Source organism: Natator depressus, chromosome 9 (genome assembly GCF_965152275.1).
Source record: "Natator depressus isolate rNatDep1 chromosome 9, rNatDep2.hap1, whole genome shotgun sequence".
NCBI classification, from domain to species: Eukaryota; Metazoa; Chordata; order Testudines; family Cheloniidae; genus Natator; species Natator depressus.
In genome coordinates this window covers 37602406-37625869 of record NC_134242.1, presented here as the reverse complement: position 1 = coordinate 37625869, position 23464 = coordinate 37602406, and the positions used below count along the sequence as shown (strand labels likewise).

The 23464-nt window shown below is 41.7% G+C and overlaps 1 protein-coding gene across 1 annotated transcript in view; it reads right to left on the bottom strand.

Moving 5' to 3' along the window:
* The window catches only part of EPHA4 (EPH receptor A4), a 129559-nt gene that overhangs the window by 43599 nt on the left and 62496 nt on the right, over positions 1 to 23464 (bottom strand). Inside the window, exon 5 of the mRNA XM_074963948.1 lies at positions 12176 to 12514. Coding sequence (XP_074820049.1) covers positions 12176 to 12514 — 339 coding nt within the window. The remainder of the gene's footprint in view (positions 1 to 12175; positions 12515 to 23464) is intronic.

Sequence of the window (23464 nt, the reverse complement as noted above, 5' to 3'; positions counted from 1 at the left end):
TGATCATTTTTGCTGAACTCCTTAAGATGCGAAGCAGATCTCTTCTTCTCAGAGTGAAGGCCCCAAGTATTATTTTGAGGCTCATAAGGCAGAATTAGGGGAAAATGAGAAGGGTAGGGGGGGAAATGTCTCCCCGCCACCATAAAAAACTATGATTCCAACATTGTTTCTTTTTCTAACAAATTGTGAACCACTTCTCATTTTTTAAGTCTCTACTTCTCTTACATCCCCTCCACCCCGTTTTTCAGCTCAGTTTTGTTACAGACGTTTCCACAAATGTGATCCTTATTTATGCCCAGAGGAAACTGGTGACATCTGAAAGTGAATACACAAATGAACAATTTACCGCAGTAGGTAAAGATCATTCTGTATCTGACTCAAGACAATGCCTACCCTGCCGAGTCTCCACTGTTTGCGACATTTGCTATTCTTCAATTTCTAAAAACGATCTCCAGTTGAAAATAAATCACACATCTGCCAACAGCTCTGAAGCTGTCTCCCTTTGCGCCTGGTCCACTCTCTTCAAATCACTTCTTTTGCTGCTTTCTTCCCAGCGCTAGCGTAATTGCAGCCTTTTTAACTTTCAGCACATGCAGCAGCGATAGCAACAGGGTGCGGCATGCTCATGGAAATGCACTGCAGGGCCCAGTGCATCATCTTCGATGTTCTATAGAAAACCCACAAAATCCTGCAGCACCCTACAAAATCCCACCAATCACCATGGCCTCAATTATCCTTGGAGCTGAAAGAATATTTGTTAAGCCTGCAGCTACTTGCAAATTCAATTCACCTACAGTCTTATTTATGTGCATGCACCAAGTCTTGATAACTAGAAGGAAAGATGCGGCCCTTCAGTCCGTGTTCACTGTTATGCTAAGAAAGATAAATGGAGGCTGATTCAGAGGACAGATTTAAAGAATGTGGTATGTTATCTAGACAAACACAGTCTTCCCAGGGAGTCATTGTTCTGGGTTGTCTTCAGATCTTGCCTTTATTTGTTTGCTACAACGAATGGATGTTACACAAAACTTGCTTCATATACTAGACAACAGTTATGTACAACCCCTCTCTTTTGCACACTACCCAGCCAAATCTGCTTTATTGTGTTATTTATTAACGTGTTCCTATAACAGGATACAATAGATTAAAAATAATAAAAAAGTTAATTTAAAACATTTACCACTAATTTTCAGGAATCTTTGAAAGGATATTTATGTCCACTACATATTACAATTTAACTTTAGCACTTTTTCTGTCTGCAGTAATCCTTCATGGAAACGTCTTACAGAATTTAATACTGATTAAACCAATAGGGTTCTATCAAAATTAAACATGGTTTAATAGAAATTACTCTAAAACCTATAGACTTTAATAGAAAATGATAGTCTTTTCTTTCTCTGTGTGTGTGTGTAAACTAGCCTATAGTCTTCAAAAGTAGGAATATAATATTTAATTAAATTCTATAGGATAGTTCAAAAAGCCTAGAGAATGGTTATAATTTTTTTCTGTTAAGTTCTATAGACTTTTTCATAAGGAATCTTTGAAACAAAAAATAGAGAGATACACTTTGGTTTCCTTTTCTTCTCTCTAGAATTATTAAAAGAGAAATGTCTAAAAAACACTATCAATTTTTGTTACCTAGAGATTACAAAATATTACTCTCAGAGACTCTGAATCAAAGTGCTCCGACAGTCAAGCAGGTTACTAAATCAGAGTTTTGAGATGCCAGCTCTTGAATTTAGTAATAAAGGCAGATTACGTTAATCTAAAGAGATGCCATGAAATCCTTCAAGTGTATGCAAAGAGCAGACACATATTTACATGATTTGTTTGGGGAGGAGGAACCCACTGGAGTCCTACCACAATAATAGAGGACTCTCTTCATCCCAGTTCACATGTGGGGCCAAATCAGAAGTGACAAATCTGAGTGAAAGAAATTTCACTGGAAAGCTCAGCATTATGATGTCCAGCAAAACATTACCACTTTGATTATAGAATCCAGTAGACATGCTACAGCTCTATTTGGCCCTCATGGCTCAATAAATCTCTCTGCAAAAAGAAAAAGAAAAACAGAAGACATCAAAGAATGAAATCCTTGGGAGTATTTTTCATGCATATGGATAGATCTGAGACACTTTTTTCAACAACAGCTACAAACTAACCATTAAATATATGAATGGAACAGGACTACCCTGACCACAGCCAGGTCAATTTACTAACCTGTTCCTCAAATCCGGAGTCATTGCAGAAACTCTGGAATTCAGAGACAGGCTATGTTTATTTGTGCTACATTGCACGGCATTTTAATTAGTAACTGTGCAGATTTAAAACCTCTGAATGGACACACAGGGGCAGTTGTGCAGACTAGCTTTTGTGTTTCCACTCTCTAAAAAAAATCCTGTTTGAGGACATCAGCAGGGGGTTAATGGAAGCTTTGATAAAAGTTCTCTGAATCCCTTTATTGTTGCTCAACTACAGACTGGATTCTGGTGTCTTTCTGGCTGCTCTCTGGTGTAGATAGTAATTAACTGAGTCAGTTGAGAAGACAGCTAGAAAAATAAGAAGCCCATCTGAACATTTGGTAGCCACAAACCATCTTGTATAAAGAACTGAAAACTCTTCCTTGCAATGCTTTTGTGGAATCACTCGGATTAGAATACAAATGGAGAGAGTTGTAGATTGAACAAACATTGCCAAGTGCAGCTAACTAATTCATAGTAAATAAAAACCCATAGGGTCTGATCTCAGTTTAGTTATTCTGAATTTGCTCTGGCATAACACAGATCAGAATGGGGTCTGAGGTATACATCTAGCTTAAGTTTAATAAATGTAAATAAAAATAAAGGTTGGTGCTGCTCAGTCTTGAAGATGAAACCATCTTTTCTGCTGAGGGCACGTAAGAATCATCCATTTCCCATAGTGAACCATCAGATCTTTTAAAAAATGTGACCAACATTTATTTAAATGCTGTAATTACTTCTTGGCACTATCTGACATGCAAGTTGTCTAAGCTGTTCACTGAACCCTGAAGCTGGTTATTTACTAAGACTCTTTAGAAAGCTTTTCTTTCCCTCTTGACCGGGACTTATATTCCCCACCTTGAATACAAATTTATGGAAATGGGTGGTGCAGATGGCTTTGCCAGAAAGTAGGCAGTTGTTATTTTTATTATTTCTTTGTGTAAAACTGAAATTACCTTAAAATAAGAATTTAATCCCTCCCGACAATAGTTTTCCTGGTTTTGCTTTTAAGATGGTAGCACATAAGCTTAGACTTATAATTGCACCTTTCTTATACACCATCAGTAGAAGCAGCAATCTGTGTATAAACACAGTGAGTTGTTAACGAGAAAACTGCAGTTCCTTATTTCTACACACTCTTTTACACACATAATTAAAGGTGCCTGGGAATGAATTTTCAACTGGCCATCACTCTGTATCTGTATCACACGTAAGCATTTGAGACAGCCAAATGAAAAGTATTCCTTACCTAACCACTTATTTTTTCCTTCCATGTAATTTCTTCATTTATGTGTTGGGATTATTTCTTTGTGGATCTCTCCTGCAACAGTCATTTGAAAGTTCTGTGGTTTCCTCAAATCCATTACATGTGTTGCCTTAAAACTCTTTACGGTAACGCAGTGCGTTACAAGCCTTCAAACATGCAAAAGCAAAACTTTCCCAGAGAGACAATATGGAGGGGGGGGGGAGAATGGGGAGACTCTCAGTTCGTGTCAATTATCCATTAATTTCAATAAAGCTAGGACAATTTACACGCGCTGAGGGTCTACCTCAACATGTTCAATTAAAAATAAAAAAGAGGTTGTTGCTTACGCCTAGTAGATGAATTGCAAGTGTTAAAAATTCACAGAAGTTTAGATTTAAAAAAAAATACATATAATGTACTTGAATCTCTACCAAATCCTGCTGCAAAGGATTCAGCATCTGCCACTCTCACCATGTCACCCCTTCTCCAAGTCTTCCCTTCACTAGCTTGGAATCTCCTTTCCAACAGAGTTCAGGAGTGATACTCTGCTGAGGAGACTGCTCCACCTCCTTTAGCATAAAATAAAACACCTCTCATTTCCAATCCCCTCTTTTCATGACTCTGGAATGGTACTTTGCCAGCTCTGCCACAACCCATAGCACAACAAGAGCACAACGGCCAGGGGAAGCACATGTCTCATGCACGGGGCCTCTGGCATGACCCAGATATTCTCCAAGAGTCACTTTAACTCACTCTTTTGGGGAGCAGAGCCATCCTAAAGGGACCATATTGTCTCAATGCAAAGCAGGGTCTATGTAAGAAGCTTCCTCCCCATTTTGTGTGGTCATGCAAAGGTCTCTGTTGCTGGCACAGTCCTTGTCAACGTAACATTACACTCTGATGTGCCCGAGAACAGCAGTTCCAAAACACAAGGAAATCAAAGCAAGACACACAGGTAGGTGGTCAATCAAAACGTGTAATAACCATGAGCCACTTGAGTCAGCAACAGCCTGAACAAAACATAACAACAGTCCAAATGGCAGGTCTGGAGCTACAGGCCCTGAGTAACTGCACACACCCCAATGTTATGTACACGCATAAAGGAAGAGAAACTGGAACAGTGAGTTCAGCAAGCAGGAACCAGGAATCAAACAGGAACAAGGAGCAGGAAGCACTAAGCAGGAAGGTAACACACCCACACCCACGCCAGTCATCCTAGTCTCCTACAGTAGAATGTTTGATCCTGATCCCTTTGGCCCATTGGGAGCAACTAACTGAAAAGGGGTGGTGGAGAAAGGTGGGGTTGTGGTGGTAGGAAGATGGTAGGAGGTGGGGCCAGGCTGGTAAAAAAGGTCTAGCTATGGCAATCCATTCATTCATTGCCTCCAGGCTTGAGTGTCATTCACAGCTCATTCACATCTTGAAAAACCTGGTACACAATGCCGTAGCCTGTCTACTTGCCAACACACAGCTCAGGGCAACTGCACCTGCATTCCCCCTCCGTGGTCCACCAAGGGCACCCACTCAAGGTTCCCAGCTCCTCATAGATCATTTCTAGTGTAGAGACCCCCACCTGTCTCCCTCCTGACCAGGGATTTTCCAGGGTGCACAGTTCCCTGCCTACAATGTGAGTTCCCCAGCAAGTCACACTATCTTAACAGACTTGTGTGTGTTCTCTGCTCTCTCCTCAGAGGTTATGAACAGCTGTAATTGCCTGAAAGTAGAACTTACCTCACAGCTCTTTATAAGCAAGCATATTAATTCTTAAAATGAAAGCATTACAGAGAAAACACATTAAAAAACAATAAATAGCATGCATGCTAGATGTTTACCAGAAGTCACCCATCAAGTCTTATGGAGACTGTGCAAGTCCAGTCCTTCAACCCCTCTGCAGGGATTTCCTCCCCCGCCCCCCCACCCCACCCCGGACAGAAAGACTTGTCCATCTGCAGGATCAGAAAGAAGACCCTGAGTCAGTTTAAACTCAGGTTATTTATCTAAAAGTCCTTTCTTTGTCTGCTGGTCTCTGGAAAATCCAGTTTGAATTAGTACATGTAAGCATCTCCAGGTGGTGGTTACTTCTCTGGAGGTGCTACAATCTGCCTAATCACCCCCTGCTGTTCTTAGTTCCTGGAGGAATTGTGGTCATCCACACCACATCCCATGAATACATCATTCCACACACTGAGGAGCCCTACTCAGATCCTTGTCCTGATAGTCAAAGCTCTCCTTCCCTCCCTACCTGTTCAACCACCGCTCCCTCAAGGGACCATGACCTTCCAGAAAAACTACATTCCACTAGAACGCTGAACTGCTGGCCAACAGGTGGAGGCTTGTGGGCACAGAAGACAGAACTTTCACAGGAGCTGGAGCTCACTCCTGCCACCTTGGCCCTCACCACTTTCAGCATGAAATGTAAAACTCCTTTCGCTGACTCAATTTCCTTTCAATAATATTTTCAACACTCTCATGCCCGCATGCCTGCCACCACTCACTCCCCCACATAAACAGGCATGCCTTGGATCCAGCCCGCAGGATTGCCACCCCCATGGCGCAGCCACTCCCGGAAGCGGCCGGCACCATGTCCCTGCGGCCCCGGGGTTGGGGAGGTAGAAAGGGGGCAGAGGGCTGCATGTGCTGCCCTCACCTGTGGATTCCACACCTGAAGCTCCCATTCACCGGGAACAGGGAACCGTTGGTCGGGAACAGGGAACCGCAGCCAGTGGAAGCTTCGGGTGTGGAACCCACAGGTGAGGGCAGCGTGCGGAGCCCTCGGCCCCTTTCCTCCCTCCCCAGGGGCCACAGGGACGTGGTGCCGGCTGCTTCCAGGAGCGGCACGGGGCCAGGGCGGGCTGGGAGCCTGCCTCAGCAGCATGGCACCGATGCCACCCTGGAGCCACTCCAGGTAAGCGGTGCTGGAGCCCGCAGCCCGCACCACCCCTGCGCCCCACACCCCAACCCCCTGCCGCACCCCCACCCTCCTGCACCCAACCCCCTGCCCTGAGCCCCCTCATACATCCTGCACCCCTCCTCTGCCCCAACTCCTTGCCCTGAGACCTTTCCTGCACACCGCACCCCCTCCCACTCCCGACACTCCCTCCCACACCCCAACCCCCGGCCCCAGCCCTACATTCATGGCCCTGCGTGCAATTTCCCCACCCAGATGTGGCTCTTGGGCCAAAAAGTTTGCCCACCCCTGAGTTAGACAGATAGATCTGAAGAATCAGTTGATTTTATTTTCATATGGACATGAACTTTATATGAACACTTATAGTTTGTGGCAAGCAGGGATGTGAATATACCCTGCACTACACTAACTGTCCGTGGGGACTCTGCTGCTGTGCACTAACTGTTTGCTTTGTAACAGGAGTAGATTAAAGTGCCCTTGGGCATGTTAATGCTCATCGGCAGGGTCCACATGGACAGTTAGTTCATGGCAGGATACTGCAGGGTATATTCATACCCAAGCTTCCTGGAAACTAAATGTTTGTGTAGACAAGCCCTAAGTGTGTCCATGTGCTTACAGGTCCATGTTGCTGCTGCTTCTTTTAATTCCTGCAAATTAATAACCTCTTTATATATCTCTATATTTCAGTTTGGAGCAATTCTTTATGGCTGAGTTATGAATACCTAGGAAGAGGGGGGTATTCAAATGGAAACACTGACAGACTCTTAGTTTTAGTGGCATTGGTATTCAAATGGAAAACACTAACAAGGCCTTAGCTTAAGTGGCACTGGCAGGTTTTGCTCCAAGTACGGGAATCAAACTAAGGGCCATATCACGCGCTTGATCTCTGCATGCAACTTCTATTGTTGTCAATGTATGCAGTGTACACTGTCTGAGGGCACAATATATCCATGGATCCTTATTTGCTTTTGCACAGTCTAAATCGGACTGGCAGAACATAGGACCCTATATGCATTTTCTGTGCTGCGTGGTGCAGTGTGTGTGGAATGCTAATCAATGTCTGAAAGGAAAGCCCGGCTTTGAAATAAGTTACTCCAAAAGACGGAATAAGAATTTGTTCCTCTATCATAAAATCCTGTCGAGATGGTGAGTCATTTGGAAGCAAACAAACCACCCTGCTCTCTTTGATTTTGAAAAATTCTAGTTGTTTACATAAGACTCCTTCCAAAGGATCATTTAGATTTTTCTTTGTTTTAGTAATTGTGCCTCAATAAGGAAATGGAGGGTGGGGGTAAAGAGTGTCAGCCTCTTCCTTCACCACATTGAGCTTGAATATCTAGAATGGATATGGACACCACAGTTTGATAAAATCATTACCACTGAAATGAGGCTCCAAAGAATACTCAACTCATCTGGGTCCACGCTGCAGGGGAAGGTGTCCAGCCCAAGCACTGATGACTCTAAGACCTTGATAGTTACTACATAAAATGGAAGGCAAATAATGGCAGGGTTCTGTATGATGCTGAGGGACCAGGGGAGCATATGAGGGGGGAAGGGAGAAGGTAGAAAGACTGGAGCATGATCTGCCACAGTTTTCATCCTCTGATATGAAGCATCTTTGAGACAGGCAAATAGACAGCTAGACAGACTGGGGGAAGGGAGGGGGGAAGGCAGAGAGGGACAGAAAGTCTGAGATATTCATAAGATCCGTTCTTGACTCTGATCACCAGCACTTTTTAAAACATCCACAGTCTGGTGCGATGAGGGAAAAGACCAGGTCTGTTTATTTATACAGTATTTCTGTCCTAATTGGCATATCCTGTATCCATCTGGCTGCCATGGTCCACCTAAGGAGAAACTGAGCCGAAGGTAACCTAACAAGGTAACAAATCACCAGGTGACCTGTTTATGTCTATTCATAAACATCAGCCATATAATTTCTTCGAGAAAAGGACTGAAAAGAGAGCTTTGCCCCTCATAAAATGAAACCGAAAAAGGAGGGAGGAAGGAAAGCAGCATAATGATCTTCTAGTTTAAATCTCATCTGAAGTTTGTTTGTTTCCTGTTGACCCTCCTTCCACATGAACTGCTTCAGCATCAATCCAGAACACTGCCCTCACCGCGCTATGCGGCCATACACACAGATCAAGGACTATTCCCAGTGAACTGGGCTGTCAGGTTTGAGACCTAAATGGCTTAGGCTGTATTCTAATAAAAATATAAACTGTACTGTGCCCCCCTCCATGAAACAAAGGCTTCCTGCTTGTCATGAAAGGTCTGTTTATTGAGAGGTTTACTTTTAATTTTGAACAGCTTCGCAGCACTATCCTCTGGGAAAAAATAAGGCTCTGAGATTTGTGTGTCATTCAGTCAACCTCCTGGTAGAGCCTCTTTTGGCACGGTATGAGAATGGTGTCCCTGCAGGTCTTCCACAGTACTTTCACTTGACTTTTAGATGATGAACTAATTGTGATTTTCTTTGGTCATGAACATAGACAGCAGGCCAAATTCGCCACGGGTGCTAGAAAACATTGATACCAGTCATTTGTTGTGCTCGCTGCAATAATGACACTGCCAGTAGGTTTCAACAACATCCCATTTCATGTTTTGCTTCTTTAAAATATATCTATATTTCCAAGTTTAAATGAGGGGAAGTGTCCTGTGTGTCAGTCTCCCAGGTACTAAAAAAAGTATCATTTTATAACCAATGTGCAGAAAGCTGAGCTGAATTCTACTGCCAAAATTCTTAAAATGTCACAACGCTGAAGTTTTATTTTTAACATTAAAGAGAGATTTTCAATTGGTTTGAGACCTGAAATTTAGTCTTAAAAAAAAAAAAAAAGAAAGAAACAGGGTCTTTTAAGAAAGCAGGATCTAGGACTAGTACATTTTTCAATATACTTCTCTCCTCCCCTCCCCCTGCAAAAAAAGTCAATGACAAAAGTTGTGTTTATTTTCATATAAACATTTTTCTGCAGCACTGGAAATTGAGAAGGGCTGCTAACTGAAAAAAATATATATAGACAAAAGTGAATAGCCTAGTTCAGTGTCTCAGTTGAGTTGAGTAAAATGGCAAAAGCAAACAGAAAGCACCTGTGCCCTTCAACTGTACCTCTTCTGTAGCTGCAGTACCTATCTTCAAGCTCATATCACGTACAGTAATAAATATACTGATTTCCCAGTGCCTTCCATCTGCCTCCACATGCTCCCTCCTAAAGAGGCTCACACATAGAGATCATTTTTATATCAACATTTAAAAATCTACTCTGAGATTTCAGGAAATTGCACATTTTGTAGTTAGTAATGAAACATTTTCTGAGAATGGCATATCCGAATGCCCTTAGGAGGTACTTGCACACTTAACATGCAGCCCCCCCACCCCACTCCCCGGATTCTGCTCAGTCACTTAATATACTCAGTCCATATGCAGTCACAGAGTGTTTGCTTGAGTGAGGACCTCAGGATTTGACCCAAGAGGGCTGTTCACATGAGTAAAGAGTCATGTTCATGGAGTGCATCTATTTTTTCTTCTGTCAAGTGTGGGAATGTCTTAGGATACATAGCAAAAAATGTATAAGGTGTTTTAAATTATTTCAGTTTTAACAGCTAAAGTTTTATTAGCCAAACAGCTTTTTTACTGTAGGGTCTTGAGTCTAATCTAATTTATACTAGTGTAAATCAGGAGTAACTCCAGTGAAATCAAGGCAGTTACACTGGTGTGAAAATGGTGTGAGAGCAAAAACATGCCCTGTGGATGGATATATATATGGTTATATATTTAACCACGGCAGTGTCTCTTTATAATGAAATATTACAACAGAAAATTGCTGCCATAGGAATTTTAGTGCACTCCAAACTCCCATTTACAATGATTACATGAATAACTACTTGTAAAACCCAAGAGCCCAACCTTGCAAACCTTTACTCAACCAAGCAGTTCCACTGAAGTCAAGGGACTGTTTGCATATGTAAGGATTAACTCCTGGGAGGAAAGGTTTGTAGATTTGGGCCACAAGTTCTTACTTTTCATATGGCTATCCTAGGACGTTATATGCCCAATGTGATGTGAAGTGCAGAGGGGGCAGTCAGGCATCTTTGAGTTCCTTTTCATTCACACTAGCATAGTTTTCCCTGGCCTCCTGAAGCATTTAATAGACTAACAGCAGGAAATACTGGCAAAAATACATACCTCCTGATGTGAAGAACTGTTACCCGGGGACAATAAACAAAATCAATTCTGGTTTGCATATTCAATCAGATTCCGGTTTGAATATTAAATCATAAGATGGCAGAATTTTTCACACAGGAGATGGATCCCACTTAATTATTCATGCATACATGCATCCACTAACCCCCACACATGCCAAAAAAATCAAAAGCGGTTTCTTTGCTAAGCATTCACTGCACAAAACACAAATCCGACTGTAGTCCTCAACTTTGGTGTTTCATATTCTGAATGTAATGCTCTCCCAAAGCTCGCTCCTAATAGTCTCTCTGTGTTTTCTGTCAGTCCTTTTTTCTGATAGTCCTGGCCAAATTAATAGTTTGCATTTTGAAATCACAATTTAAGGGAATATCATCAGTTAAAAGGTTCTACAAAAAAATACAGGACCAAATTTTCAAAGGAACCGCAATTCTAAAATTGTATTTGTAATTTTGCCTGCATAAGTAAGTGTACTTCTAACTGGTTAGATATTTATACAACAGTGTGTACACAAAACCATGATTCTGTACATAAATGGTAATTATGGACCCATTCCTAGAGGTGTTGCGTCCCTTTCACTTTAATGAGAGTTGATGCCATTTGGCACCTTGCTGGCTCAGGTCATATATCTGAGGGTCTGGTAGCATGATGTCTAGAGATCTGAGTTGTACAAATGCAAGTGCATATGTAAATAATTTTGCGCACACACTTCCAGAGTGGAGGCTGTATTTGAAACTTTGGCTGTTTCTGAATGAAAACAGTTTTCTTTAAATTAAAATTTAAAAACAGAATCTGAACTGAATACTGTAGTTCTGCAGTACTGCAAAGTCAAGCAAATAGAACCAAAACCAAAAAGTGGAATGGAATATAGCCTAAACAGAGATGAAACTTACAAATCAAGTTTCACTGTCTTGGCAGGATGACAAGCAAAAAAGCAAACAAAATAGCATAAATGGTGAATGGTTCATTTTGATATTAAAAAACTACTTCAGTTTTGATAAATGGAAATGTTGTTAGTAACTTGGTTATGAAGATATTTAACAATGGGCCAAATTCTGCTTTCCATGTATAAAGGTGCACAGTGTAGGAGAAGCGTGCAAAGAGTTAATACCCCTGATCCTTGAATAGCCCATGTGAGTGCCAGGCAAAGCTTAGGGAAGTGCAGATTACTCCCCCTGTAACTCCCATCCTAATCACTTCCACCTTTAGGGTCTCTCCCACAGGATGCAGAGAGGCAGCAGGGCCATAGCTCCACCCCCTTAGCAATACCCAACAATGTGAGACTGTAGACAGACCAGTATCATGCACCAATAAAGTGCTGCACTGGGAGGGGGGCACTGCTGCTGCAGGGCTGTACCTAAAAGTCCTAATCAAACCCTTCTGTTTTTCTACCCACAGCTTACCTTTGAACATTAACATTACTCCATATAAATGATCCTGAAAATATGGATCCGGCTCAACACTTTATATTTTGGGTTCTCTTCATTAATTTAATTACAAAGACATGAACTGAAGTCAAGGCATTTGCAAAAAGCAGATGGGAGAGGAAGAGGAGGAGAGTGCATTTAGAGGCCTACCTGCTTGGTTAGTCGTCACAGTGACTGAGACAGCCTGGTCCTGGCTGGGGTTTTGCTTAGACACCCCATTCACTGCCCAGATTTCAAAGGTGTAGTTAGCGTGGGCCAGAAGGTCAGTAATAGAGACCCTGGTGGTTTTCAAGCTGTTCTGCTGGGGGCTGAAGTGCACACCGCTGCCACATGACCGACAGCGGTTGAGGTCACCAGCCCCACATCTCTTGCACACCACGTTGTAGGAGATGTCGTCGCGGCCACCACTGTTCTGAGGGGCACTCCACTCCAAGTTCACTGATGTCTCATTGACATTGGAAATCAGGTTCAGGGGAGCAGACGGAGGGCCTAGAAAACAAAAATGCCTTTTCTTAAAAACATGTGAAAATATTCCTTCAGGGCATCTCAAAACTCTGTCTCCAGGAGGGGCTGAGTGCCCCAGCTCCCACTGCAGTCAATGATAGCGGAGACTGTGCAGTATATCTCACTTTATCGGTCCCTTGATGAAGATGAAAAATTAACTCGTTACTAAATAATGACCATACCCTCTGAGGAGCACAAAGCATTTTTTAGACATTAACCAAAGTTAACTCTTGATATTTTATCATAAGTTTTATCACAGATTTTACAATATTAAGGATTTTTTTAAGACTCTTGTGATCTCCTGATGGCAGCATCAAACTCACAAACTTTTGTGTTTATTCAACATCACCAGAGTTCCCCATTATGTATAATGGGAATAACGCCTCAGGCAGTCCTCAGTCAAGATGGCCACCACCTCCTTATATCTTTCACTCGTGGAAAGACGGCTGCCACATCCCACTGTTACCAATTAGACTGAAGCCACTCTGAGACCCCTGCCTAGTAGCCAATGAGCAGGCCTGCATTTTTATTTATGTATTTAAGGCAGGTGTCTTCCTGTTCAGGCTCAAAAGTAACAGGAACATCCAAAAAGTAAGTTTTAAATCATATATGATTTTAAAGATGACCTCATAATTTTTTGAGTTCAGACTCATAATTTTAGAAAACTTAGATTTGGCAAGAATAACTCAGAACACCTGGTGAGGTAGGTAAAGGATTTTATACCGTAAGGAACGCTTTACCAACCAGTGAAATGCAGCCACTTCTGGGGGGTGGAACACAGTAGCTACTTAACAATGCACATCGAAATTACAGAAACAACTGAGAACAGGAAATAAGGAAGAATACTGTCTCTGATGCAAATGTAACTGCAGGGAGAATAAGGTAGGCAGAAAGTAAGAAAGAGAGTTGGTAATTGACTAGGATATTCTCTGAAGGACATGATCACGTGCTTAACAGTCTCGGATTTACATTTTATGACCCCAAAAGATATTGGGGAGGAACCCTTTTCTACAAGGTCCCAATTTAAAATAGGACTTTTAGAGCTAGTCAAAAAATGGGAAAAAAGTTGACAACTTTTCCTGAAAATTCTCTCTCTCAAACTATGTTAGTTCATCAACATTTAGAAATTCAAAAAAATTTCAAAAAGAAAAGGAGTACTTGTGGCACCTGAGAGACTGACAAATTTAATTGAGCATAAGCTTTTGTGAGCTACAGCTCACTTCATCGGATGCATCTCTACAGGGAAATGGAGGGAGGCAGGAGAAAAAAAACACAAAAATTCCATTCACATTTTTCATGGCTTTTAAAAATTCATCAATTGTTTTAGAAAAAACAATTGTTTTTGAAAAAATTGAAAAATTTCAGCCAATCTTGTGATGCGTATAAAATAAAACAATCATAATTTGACAGGTGGCAAAGAGATAGAAACACCCAACAGGCAATGGCTGCAAACTGAATGAACAGAGCTGAATTAGTATTACATTATTGACACTGCAAAGCAACTCAATTGTAGCAGAAGGTAACAGTGAAGGGATGACGCAGTTTAAAGGATGGTAAAGGGACAGATTTGATCTGCTTGCCCAGACTCAACAGGGATAAGAAGGTCTCAGCTTTGAAGCAGACTGTCGGGGCAGTATCCTCCTTTAAGGAAGAGGAGATTGTGAGGGTCATGTCATATCCTCGGTCCACACTTGAAACATTTCATGAAGCCAGTATGAGTCCAGGACACCATTGTAGCCATGAGCTGCAGTAAGAGCCACAGAACTACTGGTTGGGCACTGAACTATGGAAAAATGGAGGATTCCCATTCACCCTCCAGAATCACAAAACTCCTTTACACAAAGCCCATTTGCTCAAGCTACACACACAGGGTGACAGCATTTGTCCCTCAGTATTTCTGTCTTGTGGGAAATTTTGCCGTACTACCTTCCAGCAGTTTCATCACGACAAGAGAATTAAAGTTAAAATGTCTTTTGGAAAGTAAATAAAAAAGCATACAGAAACAAACAGCAGAAGTACATCCCAATAAACCGAGGGCAATCAGATCCCACTCTTGCCTGCTAACGGAGCTGAACACCCATGAAGATCAACGCATCCCAAAAAATGCTCAGTACCTCGCAGGACTAAGCCCTGGACAAACACAGCTCCTGGCTTCGTGGAAATGCCAAAGTGTTTTAAAGTGAGACATTTTCGACAGACTTGCCACGACACTTTCAATAGCATAACCCCACCACCTTCAATAGCATCTACCCCATCTTGTTTGCATGTCTAGAGAGCCATGAGAAGGGCTGCCATGAAGGCGAGTCTGATTAGTGCTTTGCTGCTTAAAACAGGACCAGCTTATAAAACCCTTACTCTCAACAAGTAGTACCTTACTCTGCAAAAAGTCCCACTGACTTCAGTGGGGGGCATTCATGAAGTAAGATACTGAATATGAGCAAGGTTTGTACAGTCTGGCCTATAATATACTTCAGATATCCTAAACAGCTGCCTCTGGCTCAGACACTGCAGCAACTTTTGGGTTAAACCTAGAGTTACTCTGAAGTCCATTAAAGCATTAAGACGCTTTTCCAAGGCTCTGTGTCCAGTTTCACGTGGGAAAATATGCCACAATGAATCAAGCTCCTCAGAAGCAAAAAGTCAGTAATTAGTATGTGGGACAGGGCACGGCAGTGTCTAAACAGAGAAGCAATGAAGCGGAAAACTAGGGAAGCAGATGCTTGCAGGTCGCAGAGATGAGCACACCACCTCCAGCATGAAAAGGAAGATGCAGGGGAGTTACCCAATGATGGTCTGACATTAAGGGGAGGGGAAAGGCAATTTCCTTTCCTCCTGAAGCATATTTGCTAATGGAGCTATAAGAATTAGGAGTAGGCAGAGTTTTCAGATTGACAAGCTTAGTTTCAGTCTCTTTTATAAAACACAGGGCATTTTTCCTATCTCATCTGCGATCAGCACATCCTTTGTTTCGGACATGCCTAGAGCTTCCTGTGCCAGGTCAGAAGAAAATACCCTTAAAATGACACAAGGAAAAATCCTTTCATGGACACAGAGGGTCCTAAATAGAGTGAAGCCAGTGTTTTTCCACTGCAAAGCAAGTGGAGGGAGCAAACATGCTACTGGGATCACACAGGGAAACGGCACCTTCTGCAGGCCAGAGAGCTGCATTCATAGGGGTTCCCCTTTTGGGCCCTCATGGAGGAAGGTTTGGATATGGGACAGGAGGGGTTAGGGTGATGACTCTCTGCCGTGTTGCCAATTCTTGAGATTTTATCGTATCTAGTCATTTATGGTGCTTTTCTAATAGCCGCAGGTGCAGGAAGCATAATAATGCATGTTCCACAGACAAAGAGGGAAGGGAAGTTTTGAATTTTACAACTTCTTGGACCCCATAAATTCCACATCACAACAGCCACTCTACATCAGTCTAACCCATGAGGTAACTTGAAGCAAACAGGGGATCTTGAGCGTAGCAGGAGAGGTACATTTCATCGCACTGCATTGTGTCTATCAATTTTCCAGAAAAGCACTACAAAGCTCTCTGTTTAGAAAGAGTTTTGGTTTAATACAGAAATGATACTTGTCAGATGACTAATGTTGTCCCTAACCTTGAACCACCTAACACACAACCAGAAGAGATGCCATTGTGTGCACGTGCCAAAATGATTCTGTCAGAAAAAAGTGTTGCTCTGTGAGTGTGCTAAACCATTGCAAAAGGCAAGTGGTGCAAAGAACAGTCCATGCAATCGGATCAATGCTCCTGCCACGGCTTCCTCACACAGGGATTGATTATGCCCAGTCCTTCATGCATGCACAAGGGAAAGGAAAGGCACCATTCCCCTTTTGGCTCAGGGACCTGGCACAGTCCTGGCACCCAAATGTACCAGGACTGTGCAAATCTAGCACTACTGCTGGTACAGGACTCCCCAAAAGGAGTAAAGAATGGACCACGACCCCATTACAGGACAGCAGAACAGAACCTGTGTGCATGGAGGAAAGTGAATACTACACTTTGTCAAAGGGTGGCGCCATGACTGCAATCTTGGAAGCACTATGCTGACCTGAGGTGTTCCCACCAGGGCAGTGCCTCTTAGTACTACCCACTACCATGATCTGTGACATACAGGCACAGTCTGGCACTTCACACAGACATACCTTCAGAGTCCCAACCTACCCTGTCTCTGTGCTGCTGTAAATCCTCCCTGACCTACATGGCCCTTAAAAGCCTTGAGAAATAATCAGCACGGGTGCATTAGGGTTAGAAATTTGAATACATTGTTTTAGGTGATTGCATGTGAGTTCCTGCTATGACTAAGGTTTTAATAGCAGGGATTTTACATATTGCATTTTTATTAGTGTTCTGCCCAACAAGGTGTTTCTCTGAAAACCTCCCTGGGTGTGTGCAGACAGTAAATTCAATTATACCTTTCCATGACTGGACCCAGATAGACTTGTTTGGCATAGGAAATACTGTTTTCACTAGACCAGATAATTTAGTCCAGCAACAATACTTGGTTAAAAGGTTTGGATTAAAGGACAGCAAAAGAAAAGAAAGAAAGGATTCCAGCAAAGCAGCTCCTGAGCCACTTTGTCGTTCTGCATAGTGAGACGCCGCAAAATGAGAAATTTATAGCATGGGTCTCAAGCCATCAAAGCTGCCTCAGCCTGACAAGATGTCAGCATTCCATCATGAAACAACCAACATTCTGAAATTCTGGATGGTCTTTTAATGTGGATGGTACGTGCGGGGGTGTTTTATCCAGTGATGATATACACCTTTTTTACCAAGACTCCTGAAGGGCTTTCTCTTACACAAAAGCTATGGAGAGGGTTTATTTTTCCCCTTTTTCTTTGGATTTACGTGGACAAAGCATTTAAGATAAAGTGTTTTCTTTTTAATGAACCTGAATAGTCATTATAGGGTATTTTAGAAATGCTTTTTGTATTAGATAAAAAAAAAAAAAATCAATTCTAGGATCCAGCATGGGTTTAACATCCAGGGGAAATACGCCTCTTAATGCTTTTAAAGTGAATTTAATGCTTGTGAGAGGTGCTAGATTGATAGCACTGACAACTAATGTCTATTTAGCCACAGAAGAGTAGCTGTGCAAGCTTGCCCCAACTGCCCTGCTGTAGTGACTCAGCCCTGTTACTAGAGGGATCAGCACAAGAAGCTGCAGGGCGTGCCTTTCTCTGTACCAATTCAGTCCTTGGCCTCTCTGCGGAGGGTGTCTATAAGGGTACCTGTGTTGGTGGGTTTTGTGATTGTGACACATTCCCATCAGGGACTACACTGATACCACAAGCACTCAGATGGTAACAATTTCTGTTTACTACCAACCAGGGCTAAGATTTTGTTTATTATCTTGAAAAGTGCATGTGCGTGGGTGCAGTTCTATTAAAAAAGCAAACAGAAACCCACGCTCTCCACAGACCTGTTAATGGAGGTTTTCCAAATATACACCACACAAGGCCAGGCTTTATCTTAAACACCTGCGCAGTCACTGACATTAGTGTCTTTAAAACAAGGCACTCTTTCTGTTAGTCACTTTTAAAAGAGGTGGGGATTCCTAACTGGACTACTAAATTAGACAAGAGATTTTCCACTGACTTCAGTGGATTGTGGATCAGGCCCTAACAGAAGCTCGTCTTTCCAGTTTGACTCTTATCACATGATACAGTGTGAAATGAAAACCAGCTATTGCTGTGCAGAGCCTAAAACCGCAAAAGGCTGTATCCTGAAAGGTGCTGAGTGCCTCCTATGCAGAGAGCCTTCTGGGAGGTCAGCAGGCACTGAGAGCACTCGGGCTCAGATTTTTTAAAAGGTATTAGGTGCTGCTCTGCTCATTGTAGCATCTAACTGGTTGAGGAGACTGTATCGCATGTTCAATGGGACTCAGTTTCTAAATCCTTCTGAAAATGAGCCTTGGGTGTTGCAGTGCTCAGTGCTGCAATGCTTAAATACCTTTAAAAAGGTGGGCCTAAGTACCTATTACGTTCCTGAGTACCAGGCCTTCACTCATTGGAATTCAAATCCATTCATTCGCTGTGTATATGTGTGTGTAAAAGAACATTTCTCCATCATGATACCCGTGCAGAATGTGCAATGGATGATTATTACTTTTGTATGGGTTCTCACCCAGCATTCAGTCTACTTCTAATTTGTAGCATGAAGCCCAAAGGAAGCTGTAACTCACTGGCAATTCCCACCAAACATTAGGAAACCTCACACATGCAAAAAGGACTTTTATCTTCTTTAACGATCCCTGTGCTATCCTTGGGGGGGGGGAATCATCTATGCATCCTGGTACCGGCAAGACAGACCTTAGCTTGATAAGGATTGTTGTGATCCTACCACAAAATAAGATGTCAAGATGCCCCGCTGTGGTTTAAAGCAAGCCTAATCTTCATCTTTAAACCAAGAAAGTTTTATTGAACACGGCTAAATTCATCAAAATGTAAATTATGGGCCTGATCCAGAGCTTATGAAGGCAATGCAAAGACTGACTGGCTTCCGTGGGCTTTGGCTCAGGCTCTACAGAATGATTTTATGGGCCTGATCCAGCAAGATGATGGCTGTCCTCAACTCCAATGCCTCAGGAGTAAGCCCTATGTGAAGGAGAGCCTAATCCACTGCATAGAAAAGTCATACAACAGAAAAGACCAGCCAAGACTCACTGTAATCTAAAAGGGACCTGGTATGAATAGGACTGATTCGAATCAGCAACTTGACTTTGAGTAAACTATAGGAAAGCCCTGAAGTTTTTGATAAGATACAGGAACAACTTTGCACCATAGGCATCTGGGAGTAAATGTCCAGATGTCAGCTCCTCTAATGGCAAGAAAACCTAACTGGATACATATTATTCATTGTACAATAAGTCATAAAAAATCAAATACATCTTCTATTGTATGAGGTTTGGAAGCCAGACATTGCATATGATATAGCAAGAATAAAAAGGACTATATAAAGAGATGCAAAGAGGAGAAAGATTCATATCTAGAACAGCTCCCAGAACCCAGGTTCTTTTAACCCTAATAGTATTTTTTTTAATCCATCACAAGTCTAAAATTGAACGCCCTAGAGACAAAGGTCAAGCATGAATGCAGATTGCAGTGTTTCCAACTGGGTGCACAGAAAAAAACCCTCAAATAAATAATAAGATAAATTCCTTTAAACTCCTGTTGCTGCCTCACTGAAACACTGGGGAAACTGGTGCAAGGACAAGAGTTCAAGAAGAAGCACCTTGGTTCTCCTCTTTCTATTTTATAAAGCTTCATTAATCATGTACAACTTTGGAGCTGTCAATAATGCTTCAGTGTCTGGGCTGTGAAGCCCTTCAGATAAGCCTTTGTTGTTAATCTCTCTCCATCTGAAAGACAGGTTATAAAACACAGAGTAAACACTTGGGATGTGTAAGTTTTGACTCTGAAATAAAGCCCATGCTTTCCCCTGACAGTTGTATATGTTGCTACCACTAATTGCTTTCTTTCAGCAGTTGTGGACAGCTCTCCGGTTGCTGCAGGCTAGTTTACATAAGGGCTGCCATTTACGGCAATGGTTGCTTCTTAACTGCATGGACATTCCTGGTCATTTATCATTATAGGCTATGTGTTTTTACAACTGTGAGGGCTAAAGTCAATAGTCCACTAAATGTAACAACGACTTGAGATATCAATCATCAGCTACTTTCCTTTCTTTTTGGGCACAGATTAATATTAGTTCAGGTTTTTAATAGATTCACCAGGATATCTGATTGATACACAAGGGCCGGATTCCAAAGTTTTTACTCAGGCAAGACTCCCTTTGATGTCAGGGGGAGTTTTGCCTGACTAGGACCTTTGGAACTGGGCCCATGATAGAAATGTACATTTTCCTGGCATGCATTATTTCCCATTGACATGCCAAAAGACCTCTTCCCCTTTGGTTACTGGATACGTAAGACTTGGTTTCTGTGATTTAAAGAACAATGCAATTGATATCTCCACTTCTCTGAAGCTAAGCTAGTTACTGCAGAGCTCTAATTATTAATGTTCCATTGGAGGTCTGAGACACACATATCACCTTTGTGTGGGCTCTCTGAATTCCCCCACCAATAGCTACTCTAGTAACAACTATTGACCTTCCTAAACCAGCATGTGTGGTAACTCATGCTCTCAGACAGCCTAAAGAAGCACGACCACATCTTCTCTAACTAGCTTAACTGCAGATAAGAGCAACTATCCATCCAATTGCTTTTTAGATTAAAAGCAATGAAACCCATTACAGACAGCAAAAGGTTCTCTGGATATTGGATAGGAAAAAGTCCAGTCTGGAAAAATAGGTCATAACACTGCAACAAACCACTGAATTCTTTACTTTGGCAAAACTTGATTTACTTCAATGGGAATTTTGCCTGAGTATGGACTTCAGTACTGTGCCAAATCAGAGTCCCAAATTAATCTAGTAAATGTCTGTACTAATTTAAAGATATGGAGAAAGAGAGGCAGAAGCTGGCTAATATCTCAAGGGAATCTTGCCTTTAATGAACTGTTGATTTTAGCCTTAATTGTAATTAATACACAGCCTTGTTCAACTCCCCTGGCTCCCCATTCACATCAAGATCTGGTCCAAAAAATGCCCTCTCTGTTTTTAAAATGTTCTATAGACTTGTTCCAGTGAGTCGACCCCCTCTCTTGTCCCATACCCTCCTCCCACTTAGCCTCTCCTCAGTCCCTTCACCCAATCACAGTGTTTGTGGAGAGAGAGCCTTCTCCTCTGAAATTCCTGTCATCCAAAATCCCTTCCAATATAGCTGCAGCTAACTGATGACATATTTCTAAATCTCATCTAAAAACAAAATCAAAAAAATCCCCCAAACTACTCTTCCCTATTGCCTCTGCTAAAAACAATTCTTTCTCCTGCCACTGTTATTTTTGTATAAGTTTGCAACTGTAATATTTTACCCTAAAAAGTTTTTCAAGGTAACAGTTGGTATGAAGGAAGTGCTACACAATACGGTTATGGGTTATTGTTCCTTAAAAGATGAGGCAGTATTTCATATAATTAAATCTGTCTTAAAGGAATAATAAAATCAATTGTTTAATTATGGTCTTCTAATAAGGTGAGGCAGAATTATTACATTGGGAAACACAGTCTCTTATGACAGGAGGGTGCCAAATAAGGGTGGTCTCTTGTATAGGTTTCAATGTCATTTACACTGGTCCTCATTTGCTCTCTCATAGCATATGGTACAACTTCTCATTAAAGGCCTCAGACTGCATTTCTAGAAAAAGTGTGGGGAAACCCTGGAAAGAAAATATGGAGAAGTCCATGCTAAAGCTGCCTGCAACACACTACCGCTTCCATGGCCACGTTTTCCCCTACTATCCGGTTCTTCTGCACCAGCAGTTGACCTCAAATTATACACAATTAGAACAGGTAACATCAGAATTTGTCTGGATGTGCAGTGAAGGGCTAAGTTTAAGAAACAATGTATGTGTGTGTTCTTTATGCAAAAATGTAAGCAATTGTAGTAAATATACTAAATACAGGCTCAGATGACCAGCTCTATGTGCAATTAGTCATTCGCATGCAGAGTTATTGTGAATGTATTTGCAAATAGGTATGTAACTGCACCCACATTTTTGAAAATGTAGGCCAATGTTTATCTTTGTGATATTTTAAGTGTAACAGAGGATAGAATCAAGGACATATATGAGAAAGTAACATTTGCAAGATTAAAGTGTTTAGACCTTACAGACCTTTTTTTAAACCTTGACCTTGGAAACAAGTAAGGACAGTGTTATTTTAATTTACATTCAAATTTTAACAACACAGTCACACAGCACTAGTGGAATCCACATTGAGTTTCCACTGTTCATCATTTCATTATGGTTCATTATGTTGATAACTGTCAGAAAGCATTAGAAGCAAGGGGCTTGAGTAATAGGACTGAAATGGTAATTTAAAAACAATATACTTTCTGGAGGAAATACAGAAGTGCACTAAATTCAATTAGAAGAGGTGAATGTAAAGACAAACTAAGTGGTGTTTGCTGTTTGAAGTAAGGCTCTTTTGATTTCTTGATAACCTAAACTAGAGAGAGTCTTTTTAAAGCAGGCACTTTCATCACACATATCTTGCTAAATTTGTTCTCATTAACTCTAAGCTCCTTTGGTATAAACTGTCTTAAAAAGCAGCTGTTTCAGGAATATTTTAGGCCATGCCAAACTATCAATCAATCAGACCTTGTTTGGGTGGCACAACAGTCTAAATTATTCAGGGTCATTTACTTAGACAGATCTCAAGCCGGACAATCTATGCTAATCATCTCTCTTTTGTAAAATCCTCCCAATCACAAACCATTAATAATCTTGATCAAACAGGCAATATAAACAACACAAAAGTGCCTCATACCAGCTTATAATGTGTGCACTGTTTGCTAAAAAACAGTGAAAGAGACACACAGGGTAAGCAAGAGCAACTCTCATTGACTGGAGTGGGAATTACACCTGTCTATGCCAGAGTGGAATTTAGCAAAGGGAAAAAATGTCTAAAATCGGCATCCTCACAGATTAGAAAGAGAAATTCAGGAATGAAGAGCATGACTGTTAAATTGGTGGCTTTCTACCTTTCATAGCTTTGTTTATTGTGGAGACCATTAATACCCTATTTAAGTGCTAACCTTATGATAGACCCATCTTCTCAACAAGTACTGAAGTATAATGAAGGTCTGAATAGTTGCATTAATATAACTTTTGTCATGCTTCCAGAGGGGAAAAATGACTGTTTTCCATAGTTTCTGCTCAAGTGTACTATAGGTCAATCATACCATTTCCTTGCCCTAGCACACAGCTGACAAGCCCTGTGCGCTTTAGAATTGCAAGCCTGAATTCCTGACTTAGCCGATGAGGCGGATCCAAAGTAAGAAGGAGAATTTTGTCTAAGAAAGG